At 45.1% G+C, this 13,483-nt stretch overlaps 1 protein-coding gene across 5 annotated transcripts in view; it reads right to left on the minus strand.

Annotated features, from left to right (window-relative positions):
• Positions 1 to 13,483, minus strand: part of LOC122813996 (clathrin heavy chain 1-like) — a 139,110-nt gene that overhangs the window by 52,198 nt on the left and 73,429 nt on the right. For all 5 annotated transcript variants that reach the window (XM_044086572.1, XM_044086574.1, XM_044086573.1 and 2 more), the window contains one exon: positions 8,739 to 8,857. In XM_044086572.1, the coding sequence (XP_043942507.1) occupies positions 8,739 to 8,857 (119 nt within the window). The remainder of the gene's footprint in view (positions 1 to 8,738; positions 8,858 to 13,483) is intronic.

Here is a 13,483-nt window from a genome sequence, read left to right on the forward strand (position 1 = left end):
TAAGTGGAGAGGGGTTGCATGTCTTTGTAGTCAAAAATGCATTAGATTCATCAGACTCTTGTTCAGACAAAACTACTAAAGACAGATCTCTTTTCCTTTTTGAGGGGGTAGTTGATAACCATAAGTTCTTCTGCCATTTTAAGCATTTGAGACTGAGGCAAGGTACCAGACGCCTGAGAGTGGGTAGTCAGTTTCTTGGGTGTGGTTTGAACACTTATTTCCAAAGAATGGTAGTCACAAAGGAAGATGTCAGTTTGTGTCGAGATTCGGTGGTGCTCAGCGGCTCTGGACCCATCCAAGGTAGAGACGACCGCAGGATCCTTAGACGAAGAAGAGCTTTGCGGCATACTGGACTCCAAAAGGGTCTCGGTAGCAGCTTACAAATCAACAGAAGCAGGCATCAGGGGCTGCAAAAGCGCCTCATTGAATACCGGAGGACTGACGACTAGCTTAACAGAAGAGTCGCCGGTAGGTTTGGACCTGTGCGGTCTCTGTCTTTATCTTTACGTTTTTTCGGAAGATCTGCTGTCGGATGGCTTACCGAAGCCAAATCAGAATTAGAGGACTGTAAACAAAAATATCTTGCTAAAATAAGGGCCCATGACATTAAACAAAGCACAGAAGCGACAGTGGGGGACGCCGTGGTCTGGGCCTAGACAAGTGACGCAGTAAGAGTGGAAGTCTGTGTGTGGTATTTGCTTTCCACAGGCGAGACAGTTATTAACTTTTTCTGACATCAGTTAGTGCAAGGAAAAAAAGATCCCAAACAGGGTACTTAGCTTTAGAAGACTTCAACTTCAGTTCGGAAACAAAAACTCAGGTAGCGGCTGACCAGCACTCATGCGAACTGCTTCTGCTTCGGGCTCCATGGCAAGAAAGACTGATGTAATGGCATTGGCTGCCTTACTTTATACCACTGATGACCTGGCATCGGTCCTACCAATCGACGCAGAAATATTAAGTCTCTGGTATTCGGGCTGGCCAAGGGTACCCTGGCAGGGATAACCCAAATGTGATGACTGCAACAGTGAAACACGAAGAACATCTGCTAACCCCCTTCCCACCTACCACCATCTCTTCCATAATTCATACACTCCACATTATCCCTAGTGATTACTGGAGATCACAAGGAGGAGTTTGCTGGAAGGGGGTGGGATCTGTATGGATGGCATCACTTGCAGAAATGAGTAGCACCTTGCATCAGCCTATTACATGTCCTGCCTTGGAAATCAATGGCCATGTGCAGGCACATGAAGAGGAGAAAATTCTTCTGATTATTGCCTGCATGTTGGTCATAACACAGCCATCCTTCATTCCCATAAAAGGACATAGGTAATTGCAGCTGTGGCTTGATGGACAGCAGAAATGGGGGTCTGAACAAAAACTGTACAATGTTCTGTAGTCCTATCTTGCCTTCATTCTTACATAGGGGTTCGGAGCTGATCCTCGGCTCAGACTTGGCCTTTTACAAAGCTCAAAGCCTTCTAGTTGGCTTGTAGCTAGGTGGGTATCCCATAGTGCACCAGTACAATCCCTAGATCTCGTTTGCTGTGTCTACTAGTTCAGATGTGCTTCTTGCTTGGCCGTGGTGTAGAGATTTATTTGGTTCCAGATAGAGTTTACTAGTGTAGCAGTAGTTCAGATCTATTGAGGTGTTTTTTTTTTTTACTTTAAAATTACTTGGCTGTTGATAACTGGTTGGCCGTTGGCCCTTGTTGTTCTCTGTTGGTATCCTGTGTGCTAGTCCTTCCTATTAGCATGCACGTTTGCGCTTAATTTTTCTGTATATTTTGTGCAGTGTTTATGGTTATTAGAGAGTTAGGAATTTGATAGTTAGTTCTGTCCTTCTTTGTTCCTACAAATTAGCGTTTTGAGCCGTAGATTCCTTGAAAAAGTTGGTCTTTTCAAAATTTCAAATTTTGGTGTGTTTGTAGTGTAGTTGATAGTTTCTGACCTTTTACATCCTATTCTGACCTTTTACGTCATATCCTTTCTACTTAGGTCCGTTTAAGTTAGAGGACCTAGTTCTCTTATCCCCTTCTCTTTTCCCAGGGCTAGGCCCGTTTGAGTTAGAGGACCTAGTTCTCGTGGTGTGTGTGTGCGCGAGCGAGTGTGGCAAGGGCTAGGTCCATTTAAGGTAGAGGAACTAGTCCTAGTTGTGCTTGTGTGCTGCTTGGCCAGTTATAATGTCTAAAGAGGCTAAAGACCATAAACCTTCAGGTTTTAAAAAATATGTAAAGTGCTGCCAGAAGATGTCAATCACAGATGGCCATAGCAACTGTGTTTATTGTCTTGGAGCCATTCATTTGCAGGAAACTTGCTTGTTTTGCCATTCCTTTAGCTCCAGAGTTCTCCAGGAGTGGAAGAACAAGCTACTTTTAAAAGGTCTCCTCAAGCCTTCCGTCGAGGAAGATTTGGCTAGTTCTTCTTCCTCTAAATCTCATTCCTTCAAAAATGAGAAGATGAAAGCAACCAAGAGGGATTCCCTGGCACAGTCCAGTACATCGGAACTGCCTCAAAAACTCGAAGCCGGATAAGACTTCTACCTCCTCGGCTCCACAGTCCTCAGAGCCGGTCGAGGTTGTTAATATTGAGACTTCAGTTTCGGCCCCAAGCACTTTGGAGCAGACTACTGAGAGACTACATTGGAGCCGGTCTCCCCTACTTTAAGATCCCCAATTTTGCAGAGGTCCAGAACACCCACACAGTCTTCCAGATCCTCCAGGAGCCTGTCAGAGGAAGATGTGGAGAGACTAGTGCTCAGACTCCTGAAGTAGTCTGCCTTGCCCAAAATGTTGTTGGCTCTGACCCAGTCGGTTCCAGAGCCACCCTAGTCTATTCCCCCTACTGTGGTTCCTCCTCCAAACTGTGCTGGCCTTTCGGAGCCAGAGTGTTCAGTACTACTTGTTGTGGAAACCTCAGTTCCAGCTCCCCTCGAGGCCAGAGTTCTGCTCCGACACCTTCGGTGCCGTCCTTGGTGTCTAGGAGCCGAAGTTCACCAGTCGGCCCAGATGGGGACACTTGGACTTGAACCTCTTTGGTTCAGAGTCTCCCTCTCGGTGCGTCAGCTAGGGTGAGCTTGGATCCTACATCTATCTCTGAGCTGATGACTTCCTCTGTCTCCTTGGAGCAGAGGAGGTCTTCGGAGCCGGAGAGGTCTGTCTTAAAGATGAGGAGTGCGCTGTCCTGCTCATCAGCTCCACTCAAGGGTACCGACACTCTTCCCCCTCGGGCACTGACCTCTGTCTCTGCTGTCAAGAAAGAGAGTAGGTGCTGAGTCCCACAACCTCAGGAGCTCCCGGTAGGTGGACTCCAGTCTTCCGAGACCTCCCTGGAATATGCTTCAGAGGAGCCCCCTCGGAAGAGAACATGCAAGAGGAAGCATATAGACTCCTAGGATGAGGCCCTTACCTGTGACACTGACCGAGGAGTCGGAAGGGTCCCCCAAGTCGTCCCCTGATGAGTCTGTTGTAGACATCTTGGAGATCCTTAAGCAGAGGGGTGGCTGGCCCACTGTTACCCCTTCTGATGAGGAGTCTGGGTACATGAAGGCTTTCGGGTCTCAACCTTCAGCCTCTTGGGTGTCTCCACCTTTTGATGAACTTTTAGACCTTGTTAGTCGGAAGGTGTGGGAGACTCCTGATGCCATGGAGCCAGTTCCCAGGAGACCCAATAAATTTTTGTCTGCTCCCAAAGAGAAGAAATTCTTATCCAAGGGTGTGCCTGCAGATGCCATGGTGGTGGCGGCGGCCACTAAGAAGAAACTAGCAGAGACTTCTTCATCTGTCCATCCGCTGAACAGAGTCTCGAATGATGGATAGATACAGGAAATGTATCTCTTTGTCAGCGGCATTCACTCTCAGATCGCTGAACTATCTAACACATTTTACGAGGCTTCGGAGAGATCTCCTTAAAGAGTTGGGAGATACTCTACAAGGTACATCTACATCTACTGAAGGAGTCCTTGATAAGGTGTCTGCTCAGTTGTCCACCTTAAATTCCATTAACTCCTCCATGAGGCTGATTTCTTATGCAGCCGACGGAGCAAGTAGGGCAGCGGGATCAGGAGTTTCCCTTAGGAAACACTCCTGGATGCGCTTGTGTAATTCTGCGAAGCCATTCAAGTCTACCTTTACCAACACCCCCTTTGACAGTTCTTCATTGATTGGACCCAAGTTAAAAGATGCACTCACCAGGTGCGAGCAAGAAGGGAAAACGCCGTCTGCCATGGGAGTACATTTTACCATCCCCTCTAGACCATACCCCAAGGGTCAGAGATGTGGTAAGATGTGGATCAAGAAGTCCCAAAGATTTTTCCCGGATGCACAGGGCGATTCCTCCTTCAGAGTCAGAGTCAGAGGAACAAATGGTAGAAGTCACCCTAGAGGCACGATTCATTTCGAGGCCGTCCCTATCAGCACTCCTGATGTGGCGCCCAGCTGTGCTTCTCTGGAGCCAGTCGGGGGTCGTATTTCTTTGTATCCCGAAGCCTGGCTAAGCATCACCCGAGACAAATGGGTACAAAGAAAGAATTATCACCAGAAGGTTATTCCATACCCTTTTCTCATCTACCTCACGTTCCCAAGAGGATTCCAATGTTCCACCCAATCACAGGGATCAAGCAACTGTAGAAGTGAAAAAGTTGCTCGTAAACAGAGTCATCCAAACTGTCCCTGCAGACCAGGTAGGATTCAGAACTTACTCCAGATTCTTTTTAGTGCCAAAACATACAGGGGACTGGACCATCTTAGACCTCAGCAAACTAAACAAATCCGTAAAGAAGGACAAGTTCCGGATAGTGACACTGCAGTCTATCCTCCCACTATTAGGGAAAGACACTTGGATGTGCTCAATAGACCTCCAAGATGCATGCTACCATATAAAAATGGACAGAGCGTTGAGGAGCCACTTACGCTTCAGTCACTATCAGTTTCGTGCTCTGCACTTTTGGTGAACACCCTGGGGGCTGTGGTGAGACCAATGTATGGCAGTAGTGACAGCTCACCTGAGACATCTAGGATTCCAAGTGTTTCCATACCTGGACGACTGGCTCCTGACCACCTCCACCAGGCATCTACTCCTTCAAACCAGAGATTCCACTATCCAACTTTGTACCCAGCTGGGGATTACTATAAATTGGGAAAAGTCTGCCTTATCACCCTCTCAATTTGTGACTTTTATAGGTGCAAAAATAGACGCAGTCGCCAGGTTAGCTCATCTTCCTGCAGAAAGAGCACAGAACCTCATACAAGTTCTCCGTCTACTTCCTCTTCAAAAATTCAAGGCAAAGACAGTGCTGACACTCTTCAGGACCATGGCCTCCACCATAATGCTAGAACCTCTGGCCAGATTACATATGCAAATTCTTCAATGGCATCTATCATCCCAGTGGTCCTTTCAACATCTGCCTCTATCCCACCACATCATCTTAACAGAGTCTTGCAAAAAGAACCTCCGCTGGTAGATTCAACCTGACCAACTAACGACAGGCACTCCATTCCTTCCTCGCTAACCCGTTGCTACTGTGACCACAGATAGGGTGAGGCATTATCTAGGCAGGACTGTCCAAGGCACATGGCAAGATCACGAGGCTCACCTGCATATCAATGTCCTAGAGATTAGGGCGGTGCTTCTAGCGTTGCAAGCACTTCACGACCTTCTTCCTCTTGGGACGATAGCAATCCAGTCAGACAACATGTCTGTGGTATGGTATCTCAACAAGCAAGGTGGAACCAGATCTTACCTCCTTTGTCGGGAGGCGATTCGGGTTTGGAATTGGACGATATCTTCCCAGCACTTTCTAGTGGCAACGCACATCCCAGGGACAACCAACATGATAGCAGACAAACTCAGCCGGGCAGTCTTGATGCCTCACGAGTAGTCTCTGAAGCAGGAAATAGCAGAACAGATTTTCCGCAAGTGGGGACGGCCTTGCTGCGATCTTTTCACCAGTCCGATCAACTCCAAATGCAGCAGCTACTTTTCCCTTATCCCCCCCCCCCCCCTCGGGGGGAGTCACCGAGAGAAGCACTTGTTCACGATTGGCCTCTGGGTCTCCTTTATGCTTTCCCTCCCTTTCCTCTCATACCAAAGGTGATTTAGAAAATGAAGCTGTTGGGAAGCAAACTGATTTTCATCACTCTGTACTGGCTTCATCAGATTTGGTTCCCCTTCCTCGGGCCTCATCTACCAGACAATCCATAGACTCTGGACCCAGTGCCAGACTTCTTGACACACGTCAGGCTCTCTTCACCCCAGCCTCCACACCCTCAATTTGACAGCGTGGCTGCTCAAATTCCATCCTTAGTCAGGCTTCATGATTTTTCACCTGCTTTGACTCACATCTTCACATAAACCTTCCACTAGGAAGTTATACACTAGTAAATGGAAAAGGTTTTCTATCTGGGCTGAAGAAAGGAATGTTGGCCCTTACACCGCATCCATCCCAGTGGTTTTAGAACTTTTGCCCAAACTTTTCCACCAGGGATCTGCTGCTGCCACAATTAGGGTTCAGTTGGCAGCAATATCTAGTTTTCATGTGGGTCAACATGAAAATAACCTGATGTCACACCGTTTGTGTAAAACTTTCTTTAAAGGTGCTACTTTGCAGAAACCTCCTTTTCAGGAACTGGTAGCTTCCTGGGATCTAAACTTCGTCCTGTCCAAAATAACTTCTCCACCCTTTGAACCTGCTCTTCCGTGTCCACCGAAGTTTCCGTCTTGGAAGACTTTGTTTCTAGTAGCCATCACATCTACTAGACGAGTATCAGAGTTACAAACACTGTCTATCAAGCCCCCTTATTTGATTTTCCACAAAGACAGAGTCTCTTTTCGCACAAATCCATCTTTTATCCCTAAGGTTTGCTCTCATAATAACTTGGACCAAACTGTAGAGCTGCTGGTGTTTTTCCCTAACCATTCCAACGCAGCAGAATACAAATTTCATCAGTTGGATGTTCAGACAATTACGGTTCTATCTTCACAGGACTAAGGAACTCTGGACGTCAGACCAATTGTTCGTATCATTCTCAGACTCCAGATTAGGTCTCCCAGTCTCCAAAGTGACCCTTTCAAATTGGATTTCGAGCTGCATTTCCTTCATTTATTCTAATGGAAAGCCTTTACCATTCAAGATTAAGGCTCATTCTACACGATCCCAGTCTACATCTGCAGCCTTCCAAGGCAAAGTTCCAATTAACAGTATTTGTGCAGCAGCAACCTGGGCTGCCCCTCTCATTACAAATTGGACCTGACCTCTAGGGGTAGAGCCTCCTTTGGTTCCATGGTACTCAGGAGTATTTTTCTGTGAGCCACCCAAGAATAAGGTGCGAGGGATACTGTCCCATATGTAAGAATGAAGGCGAGATAGGACTACAGAACATAACATAAAGAAGTTATGTACTCACCATAACATTCCATGTTTGTAGTCCATCTCACCCTTCATTCTTACGAACCCACCCTCCTACCCCCATCCTGGAAGGATCTGGAGACAGGATAGTCTTATCTTGATAGGGTGGAGACCTTTCATTATTGTTGTTCTTTCTGGATAGCTTTAGTTCTGTCTTTCTATACTTTAGCAGCAAACAAGATCTGGGGATTGTACTGGTGCACTGTGGGATATATACCTAGCCACGAGCCAACTAGAAGACTTTGAGCTTTGTAATAGGCAGAGTCGGAGCCGAACCCATATGTAAGAATGAAGGGCGAGATGGACTACAAACATAGAACGTTATGGTGAGCACACATTCAAAGATCATAATCTTCAGTGGAACCTTGTTCCACCTGACCAATATAAATACTTCCTTCCATCCCCTCTAAACACATACTTCACAGAAAACCATGTCTTGTAAAACTACCACCACTACCTTGCAAAACTTACCCGTAGTCTTCATTTATAAGTCTCAGTGGTCAAACAGAATACTATTTATGTCCTTAAACTTTCCTTTACAGGGATTTCATTTCTACATTAGTTATAGTTAAAGTGCCATCAGAAATCATGCCATATACAGGCATGATGTAGAATTGAAAAGTCTAGGTCACTTAAGTCACTCAAGTAGTGGTAACAGACACAATAGTGTAATGCATTGGGTAATTTAATATTTGGTTATACTTTATGAGAGGTTTTTAACCGATTTGACCCACCTTCTCATTACCAAAGTGACTTTTCCCCAACCCACCCATTAGCATCACATACAACCCTGTAGTGTGGTCTCCTTTCTTGGGAGAAATAAGTTTGGGTAACCTCAACTTATGTCCAGTCCACATTACTGTGGTAGGAGGGGGAAGAAGAGTAGACTGCTCCAGTTTTTCTTTATGCTGTCTACCACAGTGCAGGTCAGCTGGCTCTTCCATGTATTCATGCCCCTGCTACAATGTTGAGCAGGCTGTGGAAGGCACAGTCCTTTCTTCTGATATCTGTGCTTCTGCTAGGTAGTTCTTGAATTTCAAGACATTATTGCCTCCCTCCCCTAAGCAATGGGTGAAGCCCACATCAGCTATTCACTCCTTTCCTGACCAGTCACTCAGGTACACGGGCCCAGTCTTGAAACACAGATCTCAGAGTCTGGGATTTATGTTATCAGAGTGCATGAATTTGGCAATGCTGTAGACAAAATGAAAACATTTTCCATGGGTGTGATAGAAACAGTTGCATATTCAGACTGACTAAGCAAAATTTTAATGCATTTCTTTTAAAGAAAGTAGCACAAGCCACAAGGGGAGGCAACATTTCTTCTTACCTGGCTTAGTCGTAGACCGGAGATTGCCAGCCACTGCTTGTTGTGGTCCTGATGGTATCCAACAATTTCTGTACTCCACATTTCTGAGCATGGGGAGAACATCCACTGGGGCTCCAGTTCTGTGAAAAAAAAACAACTAGAGCTACTCTGGATGGCAGACATTTTCTTCTTCAGTGACTTAACTGTCCTGCAGTGCATTCAGAGCTGTGGGACTAGGTGCCAGAGATTGAAGTCATTCACATTTACTCCTTCACTCTCAACTACCCTCTCTAGCTCTGTTACCACTAAACTTCTAGTAAGGCATAATGCTTTCTTGTTGAAAATAATATGGCTGATTGTATAATTTAGCAGATATGAAATGCAGTTCTCTCTTCTGAAAAAAATTTGAAATTCAGTTCTCTCTCTTCTGAAAAAAATTTGAAATTCAGTTCTCTCTCTTCTGAAAAATGTTGTAAAGACTATTGTACAACTTCTGCCATTCAAATGTTTTCGTCACTCCTGGTCTCCGTTTGTACATTGGGCACTTTCTTCCTAGGCCTCCACTGAAAATGGGTCATCTTCCCAGTCAGACTTTCCCAATAAGAAAAAAAAAATGTGCATTTACTTTAACATTGGTTTACTGGGATAGTATATCTAGGCCTAGCCTGGACTTCAGAGAAAGATTCCAAATAGTAAAGGGCCCAGTCCACAGATACTTGCAGTACACCACTGGTGACCTGGTAGAGATGGAGTCACTAACTTTGACAGTATATATTCTGCTGGTGAGACAGTTAGTTACCCATCTAGTGATGTAAGGGTTAAACATCTAGCTAGGGGAGTTTTTCAGTGATACCCAAGTGGGAGATTATTTTAGGCACAAAGCCAGACTGGGTTGGGCGTAGAGTTTGGAGGTCACCTATGTCTTTGTTGATCCTTTCCATAGCCTCATAGATGAGGCTGGTTAAGACTTATGGGTCTACAAGTCCCAGGGTTGGTTGATAGCCCCCCTTTATGCAAGGGGATTACTGTTGCTGTTCTGCATTCTGCTGGTACAAAACCACTTCTCAAAACTATGGTTAAAGAGAACAGCAAGTGGGTCAGCTAGGTCCGATTTAGATTTAGTAAGCAACCTAGGATATTTGGTCCCACTGAGGTCATGTTTTTGGCCTTGGAGAGCGCATATATGACGATCTCTAGCGATATTAGGTAAAGAACTGGTGTCAGGTATGCTTTGGGGTATGGCTGATGGGGATAGGGGGGGTGAAGCTTGCACTAAAATCGGTCAACTAGCAGATTAGCAAGTTCCTCGGATATAGTGTGAGTGGTACCATCTACTACCAATCTGGCACATAGCTGGGCATTTCCTTTTATTTCAGACATAGTTAAAGAATGCCTTATGATTGTCCTTGACTAGGGATGCTATTGTAGCTTCATGATTAGCTTTAGAGGACTTTACAAGAATTATGATTTCCTTGTTCAATCTATGGAGGGAATTCTTCCTCTGCAGAGGCAGTTGCCTCTTCTTGGACATCGGTTTCTTCCTTTTGTTATACAGTCTGTTTATATTATGCCCACTAGGGTGGCATGTTTTTTCGGGAGGGCGTGGTTTTAATCTGGTCAGGTACAACAGAGTCTGTACAGTTGCTAAGATGATTATACAGGGCAATAGTGTACATCTCTGCATAGGAGTCATTATTGCCTATGATCACAGGGGGTATGACACTTTTTATACCATCACTTAGTAGGCTGTAGCTTGCTTTGGAGAAGTTCCTTAGTTTATTTTGCTCCTTTGGAGGTGTGGGGTCCAGTAGTTACTTCAGATGAGACTGATTTATGGTCCAACCTTACCAGGGAGGGCATCACACAGGGGGCAGTGCAGTGACCACCCATGTTGGTGAGTACAATGTCAAGGACATTAGAGCTCGGCAGACTGTTTGCTCCAGAGCATTTGCATTGATAAAGCCCAGGATCCTCTGGACAAGCATGTTTGAGCTTGTGTACATTACCCAGTCGATGGAGGGATAATTGAAATCTCCCTTGACCAAGGGCATGTCTGAGCTTGTGTACATTACCCAGTCGATGGAGGGATAATTGAAATCTCCCTTGACCAAGGGCATGTTTGAGCTTGTGTACATTACCCAGTCGATGGAGGGATAATTGAAATCTCCCTTGACCAAGGGCATGTCTGAGCTTGTGTACATTACCCAGTCGATGGAGGGATAATTGAAATCTCCCTTGACCAAGGGCATGTTTGAGCTTGTGTACATTACCCAGTCGATGGAGGGATAATTGAAATCTCCCTTGACCAAGGGCATGTCTGAGCTTGTGTACATTACCCAGTCGATGGAGGGATAATTGAAATCTCCCTTGACCAAGGTGTTTGGCTGTATGGTGACTCCATTAAGTCCAGGTAGGCATTGTGCTTTTCTTGGTTCATGGAGGGGGACCTATAGCTAGCAATGATGTGGTAGGGTGTTTTGCCTATAGTTAATTGGGCATGGCGTAGTTAGAGAGAGTTGTACTGTTTGACCAATGTCGAGGTGCACTTGGCTTTAATGAAAATGATACACCACCACCTTTGGTTCTTTCACACATTCTGAGGTCTGAACGTGTGGAAGGCATTTGTAGCCTTGCACAGCTGGGGTGGTCTCTGCGGCCATGAACCATGTTTGTGACTGCACAGACAACAGCATCTTCCAAGGTGAGGACTGCTTCCATGTAGTGCAGTTTCGTGTTGAGACTCCAAACTTTAAGCAGCTATGTCAGAATTTTGTTTTGACACTGCCTAAAAAGGCACTATGGGGTAGGCAAGCACCTTAGCGAGTATCCGAAAGCCTTAGGGAGACAGGTGCAAACCATCTCTGACAAAGCATCGTGACCTGTTGACCATGTCTTCCCAGGCTGACAAATACCGAATCCCCCTGGAATGACACCAGAAGCCAAGCCAATTGTTGAAGTCAAGTCATTTTTTTTTTTGTTTATATTGTGGCAGCATCCTAAGTGAAGATAGAAATGCTGCTTAGGGTTAGGGTCATACCTGCTTGGGACACAATCTGAGAGTTCATGTCTCTCTTTGTATAGTCCAGGGAGGTACAGCTCAAGTCATTCACCCCAACATGGAGTATGACAGTCATAACTGTGCTTGTTGACTGACCCAAGTGCATGCTTGATCTGATAGATCCTGGCACCTGACAGGCAGCTGACCATGACCTTGTCCAGCTTGGTGAGGGGGACATCTGTGTGTCTCACTATGGAGTCTATGACCAAGACATTAGGTTTTGAGGGGCTTTGCCTTAGGGGCTTATTTGGTGAGACACAGATGTGTGGGTTGTGCACAGTGGTTTTTCTACATGTTGAGGTGTGTGCGGATAATTTGCACTTGGAAGCTCTCCGATCTTTTGGTAGGCTTCTAGTGAGCATCTCTGTGTATATGAGTTTATGTGGTGCGTCTTGAACTTGCATGAGTGATGAAGTGTGTGAGCAGGCAACAAAAAAACAGCAAACAGGTTAAGTGAGGATTGTTTACAAATTGATACATCTCTCATACAGTATTTGTTTCAGAACTAAGTGGTTGTCAGTATTCATAAAGCAAATTACTACATTGTCTCAGGATGCCCAAGCCAATCAAACTTGCTGGAGAAATGGTGGGAAAGTGACCATCTATAATGGCAGGTTTATACTATAGTATTGTTGGGGAGTGGGTAAGTTAGATCAGTTTATGATGTAGGAATAACACAGGGGTTTATTCTGTTGACGGTTTAGGGTGAAGAGCTGTGGTAATGCTGCACAGTGTAGTTGAGTTGCCTGAAGAGTAACAGGGGACTTGTGAGGGTTCTACTGATAGAGGTCTAGGGAAAATGTAAGTTTCCAGGCGTTTGTGTCTATACAGGGCAGCACTAATCCCAGTTGTGCGATTGAAAGCTACAGGCAAAAACAAGGCTTAAATACATGCGAAATTCAACAGTTTTAAGACAAACTACTAATGGGAAAGCCCCAAACAGAGCCTTTCTCCAGCAATCCCAAACTAAGGTGGAACCTGAAGCTACATGCTTTTGCCACAAGGGTGCAGAGAGGCCATCTTTAGACGGCTGGTTTAGAACATAACTATACCAAACACCTTAGATTTAGCGAGTCTGAATCTAGCCTGGCAGTAGCACAGAATTTCAAAGTGCAGAAAAAAAAAAGCAGGCAAACAACAAAAATAAATCAGCAATTCAAATAATGTAAAGTGCAATACAGGCTTTAGTAGGAGTGTACTGTTGCAAAAAGTGTAGTTTGATGACTCTCTGCAGCAGATCATCTCACAGAACAGAGATCAAATTAATTTGCTCAAACTGCACATTTTCTGACTGGAGCTTGGAGATTAATTTTAAACCAAAGCCTTGCTAGATGTATGCAATAACCAACCTGTAGGGTGATGACATTGCTTACAGCTTTACTGTTAATTTGACTTGTAGCAGAGTGATTTTTGTGAAATTTTATTGCATTCTTCTCTAGAGTTTCTATTTAAACGTGAGGACTTGAGCTCCTCATCTGGGACTTAACCATCTGCAGCCTTATTAGTCAAGAAAAGCACAATTCTGTTTCTGGACCTTTGAAATGCTCATCTTTTTGGCTTGAGCAGAGGGCACCACATACCATTTATACTGGCACATTCATGATCATACCCCCTCCAGGGTTGTGGTTGAACATATGTATTGTGACTTTTTGCCTGTCCTGTGTAGACTTCATTGTCTAACAGTTATCTGCAAGTTAGCATTCTAACT

The sequence above is a fragment of the Protopterus annectens genome, chromosome 10.part0 (assembly GCF_019279795.1).
Source record: "Protopterus annectens isolate FY-2018-M chromosome 10.part0, PAN1.0, whole genome shotgun sequence".
NCBI lineage: Eukaryota > Metazoa > Chordata > Ceratodontiformes > Protopteridae > Protopterus > Protopterus annectens.